At 37.6% G+C, this 22,855-nt stretch overlaps 3 protein-coding genes across 3 annotated transcripts; 2 read left to right on the plus strand and 1 right to left on the minus strand.

Annotated features, from left to right (window-relative positions):
* Positions 1-11,611: 11,611 nt before the first annotated feature.
* LOC113274457 (probable LRR receptor-like serine/threonine-protein kinase At5g59680) lies at positions 11,612-13,523 on the minus strand. Its single transcript, XM_026523840.1, has 6 exons — positions 13,430-13,523; positions 12,765-13,242; positions 12,158-12,669; positions 11,948-12,038; positions 11,770-11,838; positions 11,612-11,687 (listed from the first exon to the last, which is right to left on the minus strand). Exons 1-6 carry the CDS (start codon positions 13,521-13,523, stop codon positions 11,612-11,614), a joined length of 1,320 nt encoding a protein of 439 aa, XP_026379625.1.
* Positions 13,524-15,865: 2,342 nt separating this feature from the next.
* On the plus strand, positions 15,866-17,402 carry LOC113274458 (wall-associated receptor kinase 2-like). Its single transcript, XM_026523841.1, has 4 exons — positions 15,866-16,439; positions 16,574-16,822; positions 16,938-17,099; positions 17,185-17,402. Exons 1-4 carry the CDS (start codon positions 15,866-15,868, stop codon positions 17,400-17,402), a joined length of 1,203 nt encoding a protein of 400 aa, XP_026379626.1.
* A 1,088-nt stretch (positions 17,403-18,490) lies between these two features.
* Positions 18,491-20,203, plus strand: LOC113274459 (wall-associated receptor kinase 5-like). The gene is made up of 3 exons (XM_026523842.1): positions 18,491-18,962; positions 19,098-19,153; positions 20,159-20,203. Exons 1-3 carry the CDS (start codon positions 18,491-18,493, stop codon positions 20,201-20,203), a joined length of 573 nt encoding a protein of 190 aa, XP_026379627.1.
* The last annotated feature ends 2,652 nt before the right edge of the window (positions 20,204-22,855 follow it).

Raw genomic sequence — 22,855 nt, forward strand, 5'->3', positions numbered from 1 at the left:
AGATATTTTCTAATCATTCAAATAATGAGTTTCCTATAATTCACTTAGTTGCAAATAGTGATGAGGAGATTATTCATGATATTGTTGCTCCATTGAGCTCTTGTTTTTCTGATCCATCTAATGATTTTCTGAATGCTGATGTGAATGTTGAACATATTGATATTGGTCAGATAACTTGTGTCGATGATTTTGAGCCTTTATCTGTTTGTTTAGCCCAATTTTCTGATTCCGATGACCCTATGATTATTGATATTATCAAGGCTTTGCGACCTCCAATAGTTAATCAGGGTAACTCAACAACGGAAGTTATTTCCGCAGACTTAGAACCAAATTTAAGAGTTACCGATTTTGATAAACTTAAACCACTAGATGCATGTACAGGTCATCGTGCTAATATTGATGATTATTTTCCTTTTGTAATTGTCAATTCATTGCTTCCAATGATTTCTAGTGAAGATATTGTGTCGACGGAAGTTATTTCAGCTGATTTAGAACCCGATTTAGAGTGTGCTTTCCGAATGGAAACTAATATGCATTCTATGTTTGTTGTTCATGTGAGTAATTTACTAATCTCGACCTTGCATGACTTGATGACTAAGAATTGTTTTCTCTTGGGAATGAATTTACACATCTTTTTGGAGGTTTTTAGTGTTTGCAGATTCATATTTGCAGCTGACCTGATTTGTTGGATTGATCTCTAACTTTTCAGACTTTATATATATGCTTTGCTGCTTACTTTGGTGCAACCTCACCTTGTTTGAGGTTCTTTATGTGCGCAAGCAAGGATACAAAGATTTTGCTTCATGGGAGTCAACCCATACTATTTCGCTTCATGGGAGTCAACCCATCGGATTTGTTTTCTTTCCTCTATCTTTTATTTATTTGCTTGAATTTCCCATCTTAGTTTCTACGTTGGATGACTCAAATCCATTGAGGACAATGTAATGTTTAAGTGTGGGGGAGTGGCATTTTCGTTAGTTAAAAAAAAAAAGATGACTAGCTGTGTAACGGGTCTAAAAAAAAATTGAATATCATGACCAGCCGTATAGCGGGTCTAAAAAAGCAAAAAAAAAATATATAAAATGAAAAAAAAATTATAATTTGATTGTTTGGGTTATGACCAGCTGTGTAGCGGGTCTTTTCTTTTTTCTTGCATTATATAACCAGCTGTGTAGCGGGTCTAAAAAATATATATAAAAAATTAAAAAAAAAAAGACCAGCTGTGTAGCGGGTCTAACCCTGTCTTATGATATGACCAACTGTGTAGCGGGTCAATTCTTTGTTTTGCTCGAGGACTAGCAAAATATAAGTGTGGGAGTGTTGATAAGCACGTATGTGCTACATTTTGTACCCATATTTATATTAGTTAGGACTCGATATTGTTTCTAATATACTATTTTAATGCTTTTGTAAAAAGTAGAAGTAAATCGAATTATCCAAGAATAAATGGAGAAATGTGAAGCTAAAACAGTGCTTGCCACACAAAAAACCAGCAAGGTTACTCGAGACACCAAAGACAGACAGAGAAGGGATGATACACAAGGGGGACGGTCTAATTGAAAACAAGGAGGTCAAGCACGTACACATGCTTTTCTCTGAATCATGGTTTTGTGGGGCTCAGAAGAACAGTCGTGTGATTTTCATGCAAGCAGAAAACATTATAGGGGTTACTATGCCATGTATCGTTGCATATATGCATAGTTTTGGGAAGTTGGACAGGAAAACCTGTTAGGTAGTGGAATATTGGAACAAATAAATGGGTCCACGTGAATATCTTGTTGGAGGGAAAAAAATGAATTAAAAAGATTTTGCTTTCCCACCAGTGGGATTCTTTTTAAGTCAACCAAATATGCATGCAAGCAAAATGAAGAAGAATATATATATATGGGGAAATCACATTGATGACCACCATGCAAGTTTTAATTAAGGATAATTAAGAGAATGACGACACACCTTTATTTGGTATATATTTTCTGTATTGTGAAGAAGAAACAGGGGGGGTTCTGAGGCCGGTTTTGGGAGACGAATAGAAGGGAGGCGGCTACATAGCCGCGTGAAGGAGACACGGAGAAGGGTTTGCGTTCTTCCGTTTTTCCAATTTCATTTCGATTAGCTAGTGAATATCTAATATATTTATTTATGGCTTTTGAGAAAGCGATGGCTTGCTGATTATTTTGTAACTAGGGTTTTTATGGTTGAAACTACATGAGTATTAGGCCATTTTTGATTGATTGGATTATATAGCAACAGACCATTTTGAATTGAATAAATAATTTCATGATTTTATATATTGATTTAGTGATAATATGAGTTGTTGTTTCAACGGTTTCGTATAACCTTTGTGCATAATTGTTAGGATCGAAAATATATTTGTCTACTTATTTGATATTTCATGATTGGGTTAAATCCTTTGATGGGGTATGCTTAAAATAGCCAGGTATTATTTGAGAACCTGTATTTAGTTTCGTATAAATTTCTCACCAATGCAATTTGATGGTGCATGCTTTGGTTTAGTCTTTTGATGTGCCATGCTTAGGGCGTCCCAGTGATATTTGCGACTCTAATATATATAATAGGTGATGTCAATAGAACGAACAATAAATAATTCATGAATTATGTTTCATTTCAGTATTTGAATAGAAATAGTGGTGGATACATTAAACCCTGGTTACCAACTCTCCCATTTGATTCGTTTTGTTACTTGAGTTTATTCTTCTCATTGTCTTTATTCTTTCAAAAATACAAAAACATATTTATATTTTAGTCCATTAGAGATATTGATTACGTATTTCCACCGCTCCTCGTGAGAACGACCTGTACTTTCCATTTTTCTACTAGTTAGACACCGTGCAATTGCGGTTTATATAAATAGGCATCTCCGGATCCTATGAAGCACCTCCTAAACCCTAATCTGACGGTCGCAGATGTGGGTCGCAAGCCATCTCGTCCGTCTAACTTCACCAGCTTGGACGGGCAACCTAAGACAGGAGTTAGGAGACCAATGAGGCATCACCACGATCGTCATCCACCACTCTTCCACACAAAGTGATCGGCCAAGTCAGGACTTACATGTACAACCTCCAAACGATCACTCGAAGATGGCTGGACGTGATGTTATTTTAAGATGCTTAATCCGCGACTTACTCCATTAATTCTTAAAACAGCGATGCTTCACACATGCTGAATATATTCGATGCATTACCTGCATAAAATATACACGATACTTCACAAATATCTACTTCCTAAATAACTTAGTTATTTAATCTAGCATCACCTGCTACTTTTTATGGGTCCCACGATCCACACATTCGAGACATCAAACATGTCACAAACTGGGGGATACTTACTGGGGTATTGGTCTGGCGGTTTACAGCGTGCAGCGCACAACGCGCCATCACAAGAACGTGTCAGAAAGACATGGACGGTTAGTGATGATGGGAGAAGTGGGAAAGACTGATCGTGTGACACTAACACACGCAACTCCACTACTCCATCACTCCACTTTCTCCACTTCCTATGAGAGACGTGGGTTCGGCTCAATGACTTGTATAAATAGGTTCTCCTCCCTATTTCCAAGACAGGACAAGACAACAGAAACCAAGTGTTGATACAATCGTATCCAAACACCAGAACTGATAGCTTACATTCTACAAGCCAGTTCATCTTTCTAATATAAGTCATACACAGCCAACACCTTCACAATCTCAACACCTTCTTCGCTTCCCTCCCTAATATCAACCCCATCTCCTTCACTTTGTGACCGAAGCAAGTCTGAAACGACCATTTCTTGGTTTAGGCCAGAATTGTACAGATTGATTTCTCGAATCACAAGCACTCCCGTGTAGTGCATTTGTTTAGGGTTTAGATTCATTTCTCATTCACACACCCCAAATTACCAAAACCGGCAGAAATAGTTTTCACCCATAAACACCTTCGGTAAGGGGTGCAGAAATATGACTAAGGTACCGACGTATTCGGTTGACCTGCGGGTGCCTGGGACGTCTGGAGCGTTACCGGCCATGTCCTTCTGGAAATTCTTGGCTACGATGCACTCGATCCCAAAGAAACCTCACTTAGGGTGTGACCTCGTAACCCTGAGCCTCATCGGCGAAGGGGATAATAAGTCACGAAAACAACTGAATGTCGTAATAATCGGATGGGAGGAGACCAACATCCATGTTAGGGTTAACCTCCTTGAAGGGGCACTCAGGGGGAATATAAAAGGATGACACCCTCCAGATTAGGGAGCTGTGTGACCAAAAAAGACGGCAATGTCATGGGGCTACTACTCATGGGAATAGTTAGGCCTGTCATATTGTCGCCAGGAAAAACTTGATCAGGATGTTAAGGCGAGGTTGATGGATTGTTATTCGCAAGGGTAACAAGTGCTTGAGACTTCGCCGAAGAAATGCCCTTCATAATAGGGTGAGGCGCAATAATACCTTAACTAGGAGGCGCATTAATACCTCATAAATAAGAAAACAAAAGGAAAACAAAAAATAGACGTACACACCGGAATGGCGTAGTTATGAAGAGTGTAATCAGGGGAATCTCGTCTTGATCGGACAAAGCTCAATAAAAACAAGAGGCAAGTATATACTTTTTATATTTTTTGTTCTTTTTTAGCATTCTCCTCTCAAGACTACGAAGTGCTTAAGGCATAATTTAAATCTACGAGACAAGACAATAGAGAAAGGAGAACGAAGGAAAAGATCAAAGTCGAAGGCATATTTTTACAACCAGGGCACAAGTATATACTTGGTGTGAAAAGACTAAAGGCGCAAACAGCAGTTCTAATTGAAAAAATAACAAGATCATAATAGACATATAGGATTGAAGTTTATATACATAGGCGAAGAGTACAAGGGTAAAGGACCGTGTTCTCTAATCATCATCTCCATCAGCTTCATCAGACTCTGTGCCTTCGTCGGAAGGAAGAATTGATTCGTGGATAGTAGGCTCCGGTTCGGGTTCGTCATCTGAAAACACCTTAAGTTCCAGGGGAACACGAGGAATATTCTCTTAGTCGCAGAATTCATGAAAGATCCTGACCTTTTCATCTTGGTTATTTCGGCGAAGCTTCTTTGCAAGTAAAACTGCGTCCATCGCCATCTTGCACTACAAAAAAACACACGTTTGGTGACAAAATTTTATGTGACCAACAAAATTTTGTCTGCAAAATCTAGTGTTTAGGGAGGAATATTTTTTTGGTCACAATATATAATTTTTCGCGACAAACGGTAAATTTAGTCTTTAAAGTTGTCACTGAAAACTTTTGTGACCAAGTATGGTGACCAACTCTGTCTCCGTCTCTAAATATCTTTTTCGTGACCACATGTAGCGACCAATCCTGTCTCCGTCTCTAAATTTTACTTTGTGACGAATTATTTTGGTCACGTAATTGGTTTCTAGCGACAAAGGAAAATTATAGTCTCCAAACATATTATTGCTAACGATTGAAGACTTTTGTCCCTGAATATATCTTACACTGACAAAATTAGTTTGTCGCCGAAATGAATGCCCATCAAACACAGATTTTTCCATTAGAACTATTAGTATCCAAACAAATTGTTGTCACAAATGGATTGTTTTCTACCAACGGAAAAAAATTGGTCTCCGAAAAAACTATTGCTGACAACGTGTAACTTTTGTCCTTATATCTATTTAGGTAGACAAAAATTGGTTCGTCATCTAAATGAATACGAAGCAAATTTGAAATTTCGTCGTTAAAATTTTGTAATGACAAGATAAATTGTGGTCACAAAATACAAATATTCATTGACTGCTTGTGATTTAGTCTGCTCAGAGGAATTGAAGTGGTGATGTTGCTTCGAGTATGACTGGGACGGTTGTTGCAAAGACACTCCTCACAGGCATCACCTGAACCTGAATCATCAGTAGATTTGGTCATTATGGAGCTTCGACTACCTTCGAAGTAACACGAGAAAGGGAATAATTTTCCACACCGTATCAGAAGAGACTGAGCAATGGTTGAGCATTTTGACCAATTAAAATGCCCTGTAATACATTTCGAGTCGAAGAGTTAAACTGAAGAAAGTAGCTATGTTGCATTCCTTTTCGTTCTGGATCTGGTAGAACAAACCATCATACTTTGTGTTGTTTGCTCAATTCATGAAAAGCAGACTCGCAATCCATTTTAAGCATATTTACACAAACATATTGAGGCTTTGAGACGTCTGCAAAATGAGCTTATAAAATCAATACATACAATAAGGTTACTTGAAATCCATTCTAAGCGTAATTTGTTGTGGGCTCAATTCATAATAAGGCAACTTAAAATTGAATGAAGACCTTGGAGTACGATATCTAAAGCATTGAGGTCCATACAAATATTTCTCATCTGTACTAGCACAAGAAGCTGAAGGATTGTTTTCATTCAGAGGGCTGGTACCGTGATTATCAGCAATCATCTGATTACCTGGATCTGAAACTGAACCCTCTTCCAGGTTATCTGATACCGAAGCATCACTATTTCTACCACTGGTTTCAAGGCGTTCCATCAGGAGAGAAACACTAGCAATTACAGCATTTACCTCTCGTCATACTTCAGTACCAAGATCAGCCATCACAGTGTTTCGAGAAAATAGCCTCACCTTCCATCCTTTGGTACTTTTTTGTAATCGACTCTTTGTACCTTAGATAACAATATTAATAAATAAGCTAGAATTCAACAATGACCAACTTGTAACTCAATTAACGTAGGATTCTATTCCCATTTATGTGACCAATACCTTGTTGAAACTGCATTAAATTTTGATTTTAGAGTTTCAGAGAAAGACTGTAACTCAGATGGCCCTTCTCTATCTTGATATATTGGGGAAGATTGACCTGCAGAATTACTAAATGGCCAAAACAAGAAGAAAAAAACGGGTGAAAACGAGAAAAAAGATCAGAAAAATGCAAAAGATGCATCAAAACAATCCATCAACCACAAGAAGAAAAAGATTATGACAATTTGGATCGCCGTACATTGGACTACTAAAGGAAAATCTACATTGATTAGCTGCGGAATGACCAGATCCAGATGCTGAAGTAGGACTCTGATCAGCTTGCGGAGCAAGAAATTTTTGGGTCCCTGAGGAGGTTTCAATTCCCACCGTCATTAGAGGGAAATTTGGACTAGCTGCAACAACTGGATGAGCAGGTTCATCGTCCCTAATTCCCTGAGCTGGAGTGGCCGTAATAGGAGTGGAAGAAGTTGCATTAGGCTGAGATGAGAACACCAAGAACTGTGGTCGACCCTGACCAGACGACCTATTTCGGAGGCCGTCCCTTCTAGACATGTGATGTGCCCTTCCTATTGCAGCAGCAGCAGCCAAATGTTGGATAATACGCTCTTCAAGTTCAGCATCATTTGCGCCTACAGGTAACTGCATCGAAATGAAAAGATAAGCATGAGTAACCACCGAGAACAAATTTTAAATTTTCTGGTTGTCATCGAAATTTTTTTCATTTGATTGCAGTTACAAGGTCGGAAAAAATATATACGTGTTGTAATTCAAAATCTCCAAGAGCAGGATGATGAAATATTGTGGGATTTCGTGGTCGGTTGGACCTAATGTTCCTCTCATGTTCCACAGCCTCAAGAAATTCTTGGATAGAATGACAAAGGTTCCATTAAGATAATTAGTTTCAGAGGAACTCAAAACACAAAACAAAAACAGACCAGTAAAACAAGAATGAAAACCTGGTGGGATCCTTCAGGCTGATGGATTGCCAGCACATGGGGCACTGCGAACTTCTCTGACACCTAAAAGATGAACAATAACATCAATTAGCAAACACATATTCAACCAACTAATCTAAGTTAAGCTTTCCAAAAACTAACTCCAAATGCTGACCAAGCAAAGTTTAGTACAACACAAACATGGATTTTTTCCCTTGAGACAGACAAACCATCAATTTGCCTTCGACACCTGTACTAATTTCTTCCCTTGAGACAGACAAACCATTCTCTCGGAACACCCTAGTGATGTCTGATAGCAATCCCAATCTGTTCTTAGTGCACACATCCAACTTCAACCCCTGTATTTTGAGAAAAAGAAATAAGAAGCAGAAGAGAGAAAACAAGGATTAGAAAAAGGACTTCTAGCAGTGATCAGGTGATAATCTTAGGCATAGGTTTGATTAAGTTGAGACAATTTTAGCATTAAAGACAAATTAAATTGACGCAAAACTTCTGTTTTTGAGACAATTTTTCTGGTCTTAAATAGTTATCATTAAAGACAAATTAAGTTGACACAAAACTTTCGATTTTGAGACAATTTAATTGGTCTTAAATATTAATTATTAAAGAAAAATTAGTTTGTCCTTGAAATTTACATTTTTGCGACAAAAAACTTGCCCGCAAAAAAGTGTCTTTTGGTGGCTAAATTTTTGGTCCTTAAAATAACTTTCGCAGACAATTTTATTTCGTTGGTGAAAGAGACTTTTGTTGACAATAAATTCTTAGTTGTTAATTCATTTTTCTTGTGACCGTTCATAATTTTGTCGCGAAATACTTTCCCAGATGGGGTATTCGAGACAACTTCGTGACAAAAAAAAATTCATCTCAAAAAATATTTCGAGGCAAAAACAGGGGATTTCCTGACAAATGTTTTTGACACCAAACCCCCATTTTCTTGTAGTGAATTGTCGAGATCCTCGTTTAAGCCGCGTACATCTTCTCGGAGATAAGAGACTTGGTCCTTAAGCTTTTGTTCAGACCCTGAGATAAAGAAAGATGAGTAAGTAGGCTATCTGGAAATCTAAGGCAAGACCAAATGGCTAAGAAAGGCAAACTTACGACGAAGAGCAGACGAGATGTTTTTCTCCTTAGCGAGTTGCGATTCTAACTGAGCGATACGAGTATTCTTGCGGCCAATAAGGTCCCGGCTTTCGTGAAGTTCCTCGAGATGGGACATGCTGTGATTATGTCCCTGAGAAGGCGAATAAGAAAGAAATGAGCAAGGTAATGTTGTTAAGCTCTCAGAAAAATAAAATCAGCTGTCACACTTACCAAACACAGCAGGGAAGGATGTTCTTGACTGGAGAGGTTGAAAGAAGCATTTTGGATAAACCCTTGATCAGCGTCTAGAAAGGAATCAGAGCTCAAGGAGGTCAGAGATTCAGAAGCCGCAGATCTCAAGGAAGGGTTCGAACGAGTTGTCACAAAGATATCCCGAAGAAATTTCATATCAGGAAGATATGTTGGGTCTTTAGAATCATCAACCTGAGGGAGAGAGGAGCTAGGAGGACGGGTCAGTCCCGAAGGACTAACTTGAGACAGCCCGCCTACATCCAATGTACGAGGGTGATGTTGAGGAGTCTCCCGAGCACGAGGAGAGGTTGAAGAGTCATCCTAAAATCCACAAAATTAGTAGGTGAATCAAAGGGAGAAAGGAAAGCCGCGAGATAGGGACGAACCTGAGCGAAGGAGGAGGAAACCTTTGAGCGGACACGCTATCTTGTGTTTTCAGCAGGGCCAACTACAACTTGAGATTCCCCCCTCTGCGAAGTAAAAGATTAGAAGATGGAATAAGAAATTGAGAAGATATGATTCGCGAGATACAGACCTGAGCTGGAGGTGGCTTCTTGGAGCGGTCCTTTATCATGTCAGGAGGAGGGAAGGAATACTAAGGAAAAAAACAAGGGCGTTAGAGGGGTGTACGATCAATAGAGGGGAAATTGAATGAAAAGTCAAACTTACCCCATGGGGAATCTTGGGCCAATTAAACCGACCCGGTTCGTATTCGGCGAGATGGGCGTGCTTTGGAAGAGGACCGGAACGAGGCATACCATTCTCGTCTAACCCCCACACGAAGGGACCTTCGATCACTAGAGGATACACCATCCAATTTTCGTCATTGGATAAGCAAAGATACTTGTTCCTCTTTTCGCCAGTAGGATCGACATCTAAAAGAAATGCCTTGGATGGGTCAGCCAAGATCGTACGGGTAAACTTTACACCCCACTCTTGGTACGATCTTGTGGACGAGTACTGGACTAAGTAATTTTTCAGAAAAGATTCGACGTTATAATCAGCAGAAGGAAAGTCCGACCCTAATTCAGGAATCTGGGAAGGAAGGCTATTTGATCTTCGAACAAATTTGTTAGCCAAGCGAATAGCATTCCCACTTAGCTGATAAACACCAGGGCGAAGATGAGCTAAAATCTCAAGGAACAGAGGATTCTTGGGATCATATAAGGGAAAAGAAAGCCCTGCTCTTAACTGTCCAATGGTGATGATCATCCTCGATGAAGTCCAGGTTTCATCTTGGATCCACCGGTAGTTTAATTCCATCGAATGAGTAGCAGTGATGGGAGGAGTAACATAGGAATCGATTGCGAGAGATAAGGTGATTCCTACCTTATCAAGATCGGTCGTAAACTCTTCATAGGTCCAGGATGTGGTTGGATAGGGGACCTTTCTGGGAGCCATTAAAAAATAGAAGTACAGAGCTTACTGGAGATAAAAGGGGGAAAGGAGGAGAAGGCTAAAGCCTTAAATAGATGAGAAGAAGGAGTATTTATACCAAATAACTGGTCAAAACAACCCACGACTGAAGAATATGAACAAGTAATCGACGGTTAAGAGGAAAAGAAAACCACGTGGAAGATGAAGAAAGGGAGGAAAGGCGGTTATCAAACTTCAGACGGTTCTTATTCTCCTCCCTTTATGATCGAGCAGAATAAGAAAAGGCAAAATGTAGTTACCAAAGTGTAAGCCGACACGTGGCCATAGGAAGGCGCGGGAATCTGGTGAAAAGATCTTACTTCAAGCCCCGAGATTCTTCGTCAGGGACTTGTCAAATCAAGTCAGAATTATCCTTATCTGCACGGCAACGAAGTAAAGTTTGGGACGAGGTAACTCGCCAAAGGGGATGAAAAGTGCGAAAGGAATCAGATGTCCATTACAAAGTGACCACGAAATAATGTGACTTGGTTTGGAAGAAAAGCTACCCCCACGAAGTAGATGAGTTATTGGCAAGAAATAGAACAGGTGTCCCTACAAGACCACGTGAAGTCAGCGAAAGTTGGGGGAAAACTTTATGGAATATGCTCTAGGCGAAGTATAAAGTAACCTCGGCGAGATAATGTGGGTTGTATACCATTAGGGTTGTTGGAGGCTATAAATAGAGACCTTGGGGCAATGTAAAGCGAGAGATCTGGTGGAGAGGGAAAGGTCTAGAATAGGAGAGAGAGAATTAGGGTTTCCTTGTAATTCATAGGCTTGGAGAAGGGATTAGGGTTTCCTAATAACTCACGAGTGTAACTTTTATTTCTCTTGAGATTAATAAATAAACTTAAGTTCTTGTGTTTATCATGTCGTAGATCTTACTTACTTTTCATTTGGGTGTGTTGCCGGATTTCCAGTAATCACAAGCGATAAGTAAAATGAAATGATTTGAAGGAAAATTCAATTTCACTTACCTTAACCTTAGATTGTTATTCTTCAATAATGAACATGGAATCTCTCCTGAGATATTGTTATCTTCCAAATTTCTACATAGTATATTGGAAAAAAAATATTAGCGGCATATTCGTTCGTGGTCTACTAGCGTCTAGCTAGTACTACAAAGGTAAATTAAGTTGCAGGCAAATGTTGAACTTACAATATACTGAGCTTAGACAATGTGCCAAGAAACTCAGGAATTTCTTGTGTCAAACGGTTGTTGCTGAAATCTCTGCAATCATATAACACTTTTTAACAGGGTTCACTATCAATCACATATTTATTTTAATAACTAAAATATCTTTGTTACTCACATGGTTTCTAGAGCATCCATAGCACTAAAATCAGGCAGGCTTCCTGTTAATCCAAGGCCATTGAGATATCTGTAAATGACCCATGTTATAAAATTTGATAAAAGCTTCCAAAATCTGATTCAATCAAGAAAGCAGTGCTATGATAACAACTGGGAATTATAGAGAAGATTATTCTTACAGTACTATAACTCGAGGAGAGTTAGCATCAGAATCACAAGCAACCCAATCCCAAGTAAATGGTGAAGGCAAACAAGGATCACCAGTCCAACCTTGAAGTTGCATGAAAGTCGTTTGCAATAACCTCAATGAAATCACTAATAAAGAAAAAAACTAATAAATTAAGAAACCAAAAAAAAAAATGTAAAGAAATAAAAAAGAGAAAATTTACCATCATCTGAATTGGTTCCTTGAACTAATTTATCACCGATATAAAATTCTTCATAGGCGTTGATTAGTGGAGGAAGAGTTGAATCATCTGTCGGAACAATTTCAATTTTAAACCAACCAAGAATACCAGTAATCACATTTTTAATGCGGACTTCCAAAGCACGTCCGTAAGGTGGAACCACAGGGCCATACTTTTGAAAAGTCCCATCGCGAGAAGTATAACCGTCGTTAACTATGATATTAAATGATCGTTTCTGAGTAGAATTTAATACCATCACTTCTGAAAAATATAGATTTATATGGAAAGGTACTTCAACAACTGTGCTGCCATAAAGAGTTATGTTCGCAGACGAGTTCAGATTCACTGCTGAAGTCCTCATTACAATCTCGGGAGGGTTATCGTGGATGTTCACTTTAATGGATGTTGAGTTACTTCTAACCTTAACCGTAGTTGGTTCCAGACGATCATCGATGTCAGGAGCCCAAATTCTACCATAACTATCTTCAGGAAACCTACATCGATCATCACATAAGATTCTAATCAGTGTTAAAAAGTGCTTGTTAAATTAGATAATAACCCCATGTGTTTAATATATATGCATACGTACCTTACAGTTCTGCTGATACCAAAAGCTGTTCTCTCATTGAAAAACAAAGGATAATTTGGATCAGTGTAATTACTGTAAATATCTGAATCCCAACTTCTTACTTCGAGAGCCGATATAAATGGAAGATTATCAACATGAGTTTGGCTAAGACATACCGTTATAGTACTGTTTTTACTGTTTAATGAATAAACCATTTCTTGATATACGACTTGGTCCATCGATGTTACAACTCGTGTCCAATTGTTCCCATTGATTTGAAGATGGAAACTCGGGGGAGTAGATTTATTGTCATAGTTTCCATAGAAGAAACTAGCTCGAAGAAGGACCCGTTCAACTGAAGTGCTACTATCTTCAGCTTTGTGATCAACATCTAATGAATAACAGTTCTTTTTTCGAGTTCTGAACTCCCTAAGAGTGCTCATAACATGAGAATCCCAACCAGGTGGTAAATCTTTTGTTGTGACATTCCGTGTTTCTCCTGTTTATACGTACTGATTGTCCCCGACCAGACGAGCGAATCTTTATCAATGTAAGGTCCGGTGAAGAAGAACCACAATCTATGCTCATAAGCACTGTAATTACAAAAAAAAATCCACGGTCATGGTACTAATTATGTTTGTTTAGAGAAAATAAACATGAAAATTAGAGATAAACAACGGCCTTACCTTTTGCAGATACCGGTACAACGATATCAAAACATGAGAGATGTGAAAAGAGTAAAAGAAGACGGAGAAGAGGGCCGAAATTTAGAATGTTCATGTTGGGATTCTTGACTTGGATCATCATAGGGAGACTATAAGTTCTTAGTTTTCTTTTTTGGAAGCAAGTTCTTAAATCGTGTATTTGAGTGCAATTGAGAACTAAGCCTTGATACTAACAAATTGCTTTTCATTTTACTTTAATCATTTTTTGTATTACTTTTTATTTAAACAAAAAATAATTTCTGCCAGTGAAAGTTAATTTTTAGAATTTCTCTGAATGTCTGAACATAGTACTCCGCCTCACTTCGTCTGTAATTTTTCAAAACTCAGCCTTAGCTCAGATGGTCCCTTACTGGGACCTAAACTCAAAATAACTCACTTGGTCTATATATTTAGAGAAGTGCTACCCATACCCATAAATGTTACCGCAAAAGCTCCCGAGAGGGGAATCCAACTATTTATAAATGCCTCTGCCATTAGGATTATCAATGTGTAAACCTAGCATTTTCGATATTTTTATCAATGAATCGTATCCAAAGATAGCCACCCCTTAATCATGTATTTTCTAAAATGGCTAACATACCCTTGTTTAATTAACACTAAAAAATCTGATTAACTTAATTAATTGAGTTTAGATTGATTAATTGAGTAGATTAAAACTTCTATGAAATTTTGTTTTTGATTGAACTTGTTTGGAATATTTTTGATGAAAACAATTTTATTTTGAGAAAATCTTTTGCAATGGAAATGAAAGCACACTACCCAAACACTTCTAAAAAAGGATATTGCAAAGCTATTGTATGAAATCATACTCAAAATTAGATTAGAAATCAACACTTTCAGTTCTGAAAGTATGAAAAGTCGGCAAGATCGATGAATGAATACCATGTCGACTATATTTGGCCGGCAAGGTAGATGAATGAAGATGATGCCGACTAAGTTTCACCGGCAGGGTATTCAAATGAAGACAGTGCCGACTTTATTTTTTGACATACAGGAGACGACTAATATAGTTGGCAAGGTCTACAAAAAAAATCCCGCCGGCTGTTGAGAAAAATACCCGACCGGCTGTTGAAAAATTTACAGTCGCCATGGCTATTATGAAAAGTCGGCAAGATATGCATGTTACGACCTGCCGGCTGTATTAGCTGGCAAGGTCTTCAAAAATTACCCTGCCAGTTGTTGAAAAAATTTACAGTCGCCGCGGCTACTATGAAAAGTCGGCAAGATATGCTTGTTACGACCTTGCCGACTAAAGACACGGAAATCATAATTTTCGATTTCTAACCTAATATAACAACCAAATCACAAAACACAATGATGGGTTTGAGTTTAGACATCACTTGGAGTCTTCTTTTCGCCGGTAGAATCAACCATTTCTTTGGAAAATCAATGTTCAAGATTTTCGGTTGATGGAAGAAATGGAAGAAGATGAAGTGGAAGAGCAGAGAAATTAGAGAAGAGAGAATAGGAAAGATTAAGAATTTTTTAATTTTTAATTTCAGGGTTTAATTTTAAATTAATTAGTTCAAGGATTAATTTGGATATACCCCAATCCAGCCAGGATATGTATTCCTTTTTCTTTCCTTCTTTTTTTTCTTGGAAAACAACTAGACAACAACTACAATAAAACGTGTCTAACACTACTTGATTGTCTGCAAGATATTTCCAGTATGTTTGATTGTAATTTGTAATACAGCTACAGCTTGGTTGACTAGCGATGTAGAATTCCGAACATACCCAGTAGGCCAGTACCATGGTCACTAGGTGTCAATAGTTCCTTCACTCTGAACTGGTCAATCTGATTTTGGTTCCTAGACATGGAGATCACTGTCTGCTATCAAATCGATGCCAGTCCATTCCAGCGGTCAATAGTAAATTAAATGGATATTTGCATTAGGAAAACAAAAATATATACTAAATTAAATGGATAGTCCTATGAAACAAGCAAATGATTGCATGTATGTACTATGTACTAGGAAAACAAAACATTAATTGATAGTCCTATGCTGAAACAAGCAAATGATTGCATGTATGTTCCATGTACTAGGAAACCATAAAAAAAAAAAAAAAAAATCAAAGTCCAAAGAATAGTTTAGTTCCAAACAACTCTTGAAAAACGTTGCAGGCACGTAGTGTCCCAAACGTCCGACAAGAGTCGTCAATCATCTTATGGTATCATCTGTACGCTAATGGAGTTGGTGTATGTATTATTGTATTGTCATTTTATTTATTTATATGGAAATTGTTTTCTGTACAGGCAAGATCAAATTTGCTTGGTCAAGCGGCCTTTCAATTAAGCTTCTGTCACTAGGTTTCTGATATTACTCATTGATCAAGCAGATTAGCAAACTTAATTGCCTAAAGTAACAATGAAACTAGAGAAAATTTAAAATCAAAATGCATCAGAAACTGCTCTTCTTAGTGTTCCAAATTATTTCCTTCTACTTTTTATCGTTAGCAATATCATCATCAACATTACGGGAATCATCAACGACATTCTTTCAGGCAAAACCAGGTTGCCAATTAAAATGTGGGAATGTTACCATTCCATACCCATTTGGTATAGGTGATGGCTGCTTTATTGATCGAGATGCAATTGGTCAGAAGTCTGGATATAACATGAGATGCAATACTTCATATGATCCTCCAAAACTCTTAGTGGGTAATTCTGGGGATATAGAAATATTAAGTATATCAGAGACTGAATTGCGCATGAACTTCGGAACCATGATAACCAACAAATGTTACAATGAATCTGGACACAGAGTTCCTGGTCTTATATGGACTTTTGATGTGCTTACAACTGCGTTTACATTTTCCTACACAAAAAACAGGTTTTTCGGGATTGGCTGTGAAATCACTGCGACATTGATAGGGATGTCAGGAGACAACAAAACAGCTACAACTACTAACTCTTGTGTATCAAAGTGCAGTAGCAGCATAAAGAATATGTTCCAAGGAGCTTGTACTGGTACCAATGGTTGTTGCGAGATAACAGTCCCAAAGGGTTTGAAAAAAATTACTTCAGAAGTGATTGGTCTATGGCCGACAAAGCCTCCAATTTCGTCTTACAACTCGTGCCTCTCTATTTCGTGGCTGAGGTAGGTCAGAACAATCTTCTTCTGCCATCGGATCTTCTTTTAGATGGAGGTATTCGTAAAAATACAACGATCATACCAGTGGTGCTCGATTGGGCTATAGGAGATATGACTTGTGAACAAGCTCAAGTAAACCCTAAAACTTACGCGTGCCAGAATAATAGTCGGTGTACTGAGACAGTTAACAATCCAGGATATCGTTGTGCTTGTACAAAAGGTTACGCTGGAAACCCCTATCTTAAACCTGGATGTCAAGGTACGTTATTTAGGTATTTTCGGTCAATAGCCAAAGTTCATATATTTCACAATAATAATTTGTGTATTATATCTTTCATTTTTACACTGATCAATGCTAGCATCTCCATTAACAGATATAAACGAGTGTGAAGATGAATTCAGCAACCCCTGTAAAGGAATATGTACTAATACGGATGGAAACTATAGCTGCTCTTGCCCAGCCGGCAGTCATGGCGATGGAAGGAAAGATGGAACTGGTTGTGCTTCCAATTTTCCAGTAATAAAGGCAGCTCTTGGTATGTGTCTGGTACTTATAACTGCTAACTAATTGGTGCGATAACAATTGCTTTTACATAATCGAAGCAACTGATCGATGTGCAGGTATTGGTTTCGGATTATTGTTTCTCGCCATCTGCGCTTCTTTTTCCTACGTTGTCCTTAAGAAGCAAAAGCTACTCAAAGTTAAAGAGGGGTTCTTTCAGAAAAACGGTGGATTACTATTAAGAAACCATCTGTCCTCCCAAGAACGTGGTATAGAAACAACAAAGATCTTCACAGCAGAAGAGGAGGGTTCGGTACAGTTTACAAGGGAACTGTGATTACTGGAAATCCAGCGACACACCCAAATGGAGAATATGCAAGATCTAAGACATAATAAACACTAGAACTTAAACTTATTTATTAATCTCAAGCGAAATACAAGTTACACTCGTGGGTTACAAGGAAACCCTAATCCCTTCTCACAGCGTATGAATTACAAGGAAATCCTAACTCTCTCTCTCCTATGCTAGACCTTTCCCTCTCCAAAAGATCTCTCCCTTTACATTGTCAAATGGTCTCTGTTTATAGGCCTAAGCAACCTTAGTGGCATACAGCTCATATCATCTCGCCGAGGTTACTTTATGCTTCGCCTGGAGCATATTCAATAAAGTTTTTCCCCTCCTTTCACTGACTTCACGTGATCTTGTCGGGACACCTGTCACATTTTTTGCTCCATAATTTATCTACTTCGCGGGGTAGATTTTCTTTCAAGCCAAGTCACATTATTTCGTGGTCATTTCGTAATGGACATCTGATTCCTTTCGCGCTCTTCGTCCCCTTTGGCGAGTTACCTCGTCCCAAACTTTACTTCGTTGTCGTGTGGATAAGGATAATTCTGACTTGATTTGACAAGTCCCTGACGGCGAATCTCGGGGTTTGAAGTAAGATCTTTTCACCAGATTCCCGCGCCTTCCTATGGCCACGTGTCGACTTATGCTTTGGTAACTACAGGAACTTTATTCGATAACCGTATATTTGCCATTAAGAAGTCGAAATTAGTCGACCAGAGTCAGATTGAGCAATTCATAAATGAGGTTATTATTCTAACTCAAATTAATCATCGGAACGTAGTAAAGCTGTTAGGTTGTTGTCTGGAGACTGAAGTTCCTTTGCTTGTATATGAGTATGTTTCTAGAGGCACCCTTTCTGAACATATCCATGACAAGGGCGGCTTTGCCACCATTTCTTGGAAAAGTCGTTTGACGATTGCTACAGAAACTGCAAATGCGCTTTCATATTTACACTCTGCTGCCTCTACCCCTATTATTCATAGAGATATAAAGTCTACTAACATATTGCTAGACGAAAATTATACTGCAAAAGTATCAGATTTTGGAGCGTCACGGTTGGTTCCTCTAGATCAAACATGGGTAAACATATGGTTCAAGGGACATTGGGGTATTTGGATCCAGAATATTTTAATACAAGCCAGTTGACAGAGAAAAGTGATGTTTATAGTTTGGGCGTAGTTGTAGTAGAACTGTTAATTGGAGAAAAACCTCTTTCTTTCGGGAGATCAGAAGAACAAAGGAATTTAGCTACATATTTTGTTTCCTCCATGGAAGCAAATAATTGGTTCCAACTTCTTGAGGCTCGAGTTTCGAATGAGAGATGCCTAAGCTTAAAAGGGGAAGATCGCCCTACAATGAAACAAGTTGCAACAAGTCTAGAAGGTTTGAAAGACTTAGAGATACATACACATCAAATTTATCAACCAAGAGACGAAGATTCAAAGAACGTGCAGTTTAATCAGGTTGAAACTGACCTCTACAGTGTGCCTTTGAGCTCTTACGCTGGTATTTCTACTTTGGATTCTGCACAAAATAGCTTGGAGGCAGGTAAGATTGGGTCGGTAATAATTCCTAGATGAATGCTGAGAAATTGCAACAGTTATTTTCCGCAAGAATGTATGGTTTGGCTTCTCTCTCTTTTTACTTTTTTTTTCCGTTTCTTCTATTTTTCATTTTCCAAAGGTTCACTGAAATTTAAAGAGGAGATGAGAAGGTGTAACCAGTTATATCTGTATGCTGTAATAATTAGAAAGTTCAGTGAAGCCTTCAACTGTAATAATAGTGTTTCCGGATGTCGTCACATAGAAGTGATTGTTAATGGACTGCAAAAAAGAAAACTATCGTTGATCAAAATGTTCAAGGTTACTTCAGGGTTACCAAATTCAATCGAAGATTGTCAGTGCTACGAAATAGGTTCGTAAATGGTATAAGATTCGGTAATTTTCCGCCGAATTTGGTAACCCCTAATAAATTGCAAAGTGTTTTAATTTTAAACCGTAATATAATACATAACCTACATTTTTATTTTAAGAGTTAATTAGTGTTTGGATCGTAAGTTTTAGTATGTATTTGAGTTTGGGTCGTAAGTTTGTCCGTTTTAGAGTTTGGGTCGTCGACCCGTTAGTCAACCAAGTCAACTGGTCAAACTGTTAGTGTCATCTGACGTCCATTAACTTCCGTCAATTAACTTATTTACGCAGTTTGACACTCCGTTAAATGTTTCACACACGTGCACACTTAAAAATCACGTGCTATCACTGAAAGAATCTATGGTCCAAATTGCTCCGAGATGTGTGGATGACATTCATTCCGTTGCATGCCTTCATAAGATGTAAAAACAAATCCGACATCTTGTTCAAACAATTATAACCCAAAAAATACAAGTAGAACTGCCTGAGTTATTCGTACCAGCAACTCTCATACAAATAGAATAGATGAAGTTACATATATGATGAAAGGAAAAGAAATAGTCTGATCTAAAAATAATATGACAACATATAAAACAGGTCCAGTTTAACAAAAAAAATCAATTGTATTTCATGTTAACAGTTAACATACCACAACTTCAGTTTTGCTTCCAAGATCAATTTTGCATCCAAAAGAAAGTAAGTTAAAAGTACTGAATATACTTGTTTACCATGAAACTATACTACACTTAATCCAATTTCAGTTCTAATAAAACAAGCTTACCTGATACCACTGCACGACTGTTCTTTTCTTTGATTGCTTGCCTCTCTTTGCAGGTGGTTGGTCTTGAGTCATTTCCATCAGAGAAGCATTCCTCCTAGTCATGTTCTCCACTGGATAACTTGCAGTCCACTATTTCCACCCCTCATTCTAGCATTACCAGCTCTACCAATTCCAGTTCCTCTTCCTCTTGGAGTTTGTTGGGTTATTGTGGAAGTTTGGGAAGACTGAGTTCCAACAGCTGCAGTTGCACCAGTACCTCTGACTCCAACAACTCCAGCTCTACCTCCTCTACCTCTAACAGCTCCAATAGCACTGCCAGCTCTGCCTCCGACAATTCTTTTTCCTTAATTCGAACAGAATCTATGATATCTATTTCTCCTCCCATAATTTCTATCGAGACAATATATTTCAGCTGCTGCTGCATCATTTTCTTTATATATCTAATACTAGATTGATTTCTAACCATACACGTCTATGAACTCCTGACAGTTCATTCCCTACATTGGATTGACACTTCAGTGAAATTAAATGTATGAAAGTAGCCATTTTCCATACCTCAATTACATATTCTTATGATATTGATATTTCAATATAACTAATAGTCGTTTATATCAATGTAATTGTAATTCATATCATGTTTACATCATTCAATTTCACTCAATCATGATAGAATTACCACCCTTGTTCTACTTACACAAACCCTAATTTTCAATTTTCACCAAATCAGAAATACCCATGTTCAGTTACATCAAATTAATCATTCAATTCCAATTATAATATAAACCCTAGAAATAAAATTTCATTGCATTATCAAATTAACACAATTAAACATGGAATTTGGGCAAAAAAAATGTGTGGGTTTGATTTTACTTACTTGGTTGTGCTGTATATAGCTCTGATTCACTTATCTAACGTCAACTGCTCCTTTCTTCATCTTAAAATCTCAGAACCAGCAAACTCGCCTCTATCCTCTTTCATCAACTCGTCATAATCATCGCACTTAACAGGAAACGTTCATGTGTCGAGCTAATAAAGAAGATAAATGAGTTTTTTTTTCTTTGAATCTCTGAATTTCCTCTCGGCGTTTCTGGTATCTAGATCTAAAGTGAAAAGAAGATACGATAATAAGAGAAGGGGAATCTGGGAAGACAAAAATGATTAATGGCAAACGTGTAAATAAGTTAATTAATAGAAGTTGACGGTCGTCAGATAATACTAACAGTTTGACCAATTGACCAGGTTGATTAACGGGTCAACGACCCAAACTCTAAAATGGACAAACTTACGACCCAAACTCAAAGACAATACCAAAACTTACGACCCAAACACTAATTAACTCTTATTTTAATATCGATACAAAATGAACAAGTAGTTTCAGTTATTTCTTCTCTAATTTATTTTATTTTTCTATAGACTAGCGACCAGAAAGTTCTTCATATATTTCACTGTATAGAAACCACAATACTTTTGTGACGTTTTTTTTTTCTTTGCAACAATTCAATTCTCTCTTACATCTCAATTCTTTAGATCTTTTATTACTTTCTGAATATATAGGGAACATAGGAACCCTTAGCTTTTCACTATAAATTTGATACAAACTTGTAGACTAATTTATAATTAATTATACAGAAGTGACATGAAAACTAAACACCATTCTGGACATGTTAGTTTTGCCGTGTAATTGACAGGTTCGTTGCATGATGCAACAGAAATTGATGGACTTGAAGTTTTAAGGCCATTTGGAAAATCAAGTGTTATCCAATACTATATATCTAGAACCAATGTGAAAACTCATGCATTAATTTGTTCGCGTCCAACTTATAAAACCAACTGGACACCTTCTCTAATGACTATAGTACCGGTATTGCGGTGTACACTAGCTAGAGTATGTCAGGCTCTCTGTATCCAAATGGAGTTAGCACAAACTGCACAGCCTTCAACAATATCCACGGTATGTAGCTCAACTCCTGCATACACTGCATATCTCATTTGCTGGAGAGCTTAGTTTTACGTTTCGTTTTGTTTTTTATCTTGCCTTGTAAATTGTAATTTCGAATATCAAATAAAGAAAAACATGGAATTAACATCTCTAGTATATTACTCCTTTTAATGGACGATAAATTCAAAATCAGGACTAAACAACGGAACAGCGAAATAAATTTAAAAAAAAACTAATCCAAAAAATTAAAGGACATCTAAACGTTTGTACAATTTAATAAGGGGTAGGATCCGTTGACATGGTTATACTGACATAATCTTGACATTTTAGCGTCATTTTCTCTACCAAACTCAACCAGCAATGAATTTGAAGCTAATTTTTTGATGACATGTTCTTCTTATAAGTCTCTACACTCCCACCAAAAATGAGAGCATTCCGAGATGTATAAGACTACCATCTACCATTTTGAATATCAGTCGTTGAAGATTAACGGTTGAAATTAAAATTTGTGGATGATGAAGTTGCGCATTTCGGAATACTCTCAATTTTAATATGAATGTAGAGTTTTATACGAGGAACATGTCACCCAAATATTAGCTTTAAATACATTGTCGGTTGGGTTTGGTAGAAAAATGATAACCATGTCAACGGATTATGTCATTATAACCATGTCAACGGATTCTTCTCCATTTAATAAAATTTCGAAAAAACCATAAAATTTAACACAAAATTGGTTAGAAAGACCAAAATCAACAATTCCTGGGTGAAAAGGACATTTAGATTTTGATACTGTTTAAATGGACAAAAATGT

The sequence above is a fragment of the Papaver somniferum genome, chromosome 4 (assembly GCF_003573695.1).
Source record: "Papaver somniferum cultivar HN1 chromosome 4, ASM357369v1, whole genome shotgun sequence".
Taxonomy (NCBI): Eukaryota; Viridiplantae; Streptophyta; class Magnoliopsida; order Ranunculales; family Papaveraceae; genus Papaver; species Papaver somniferum.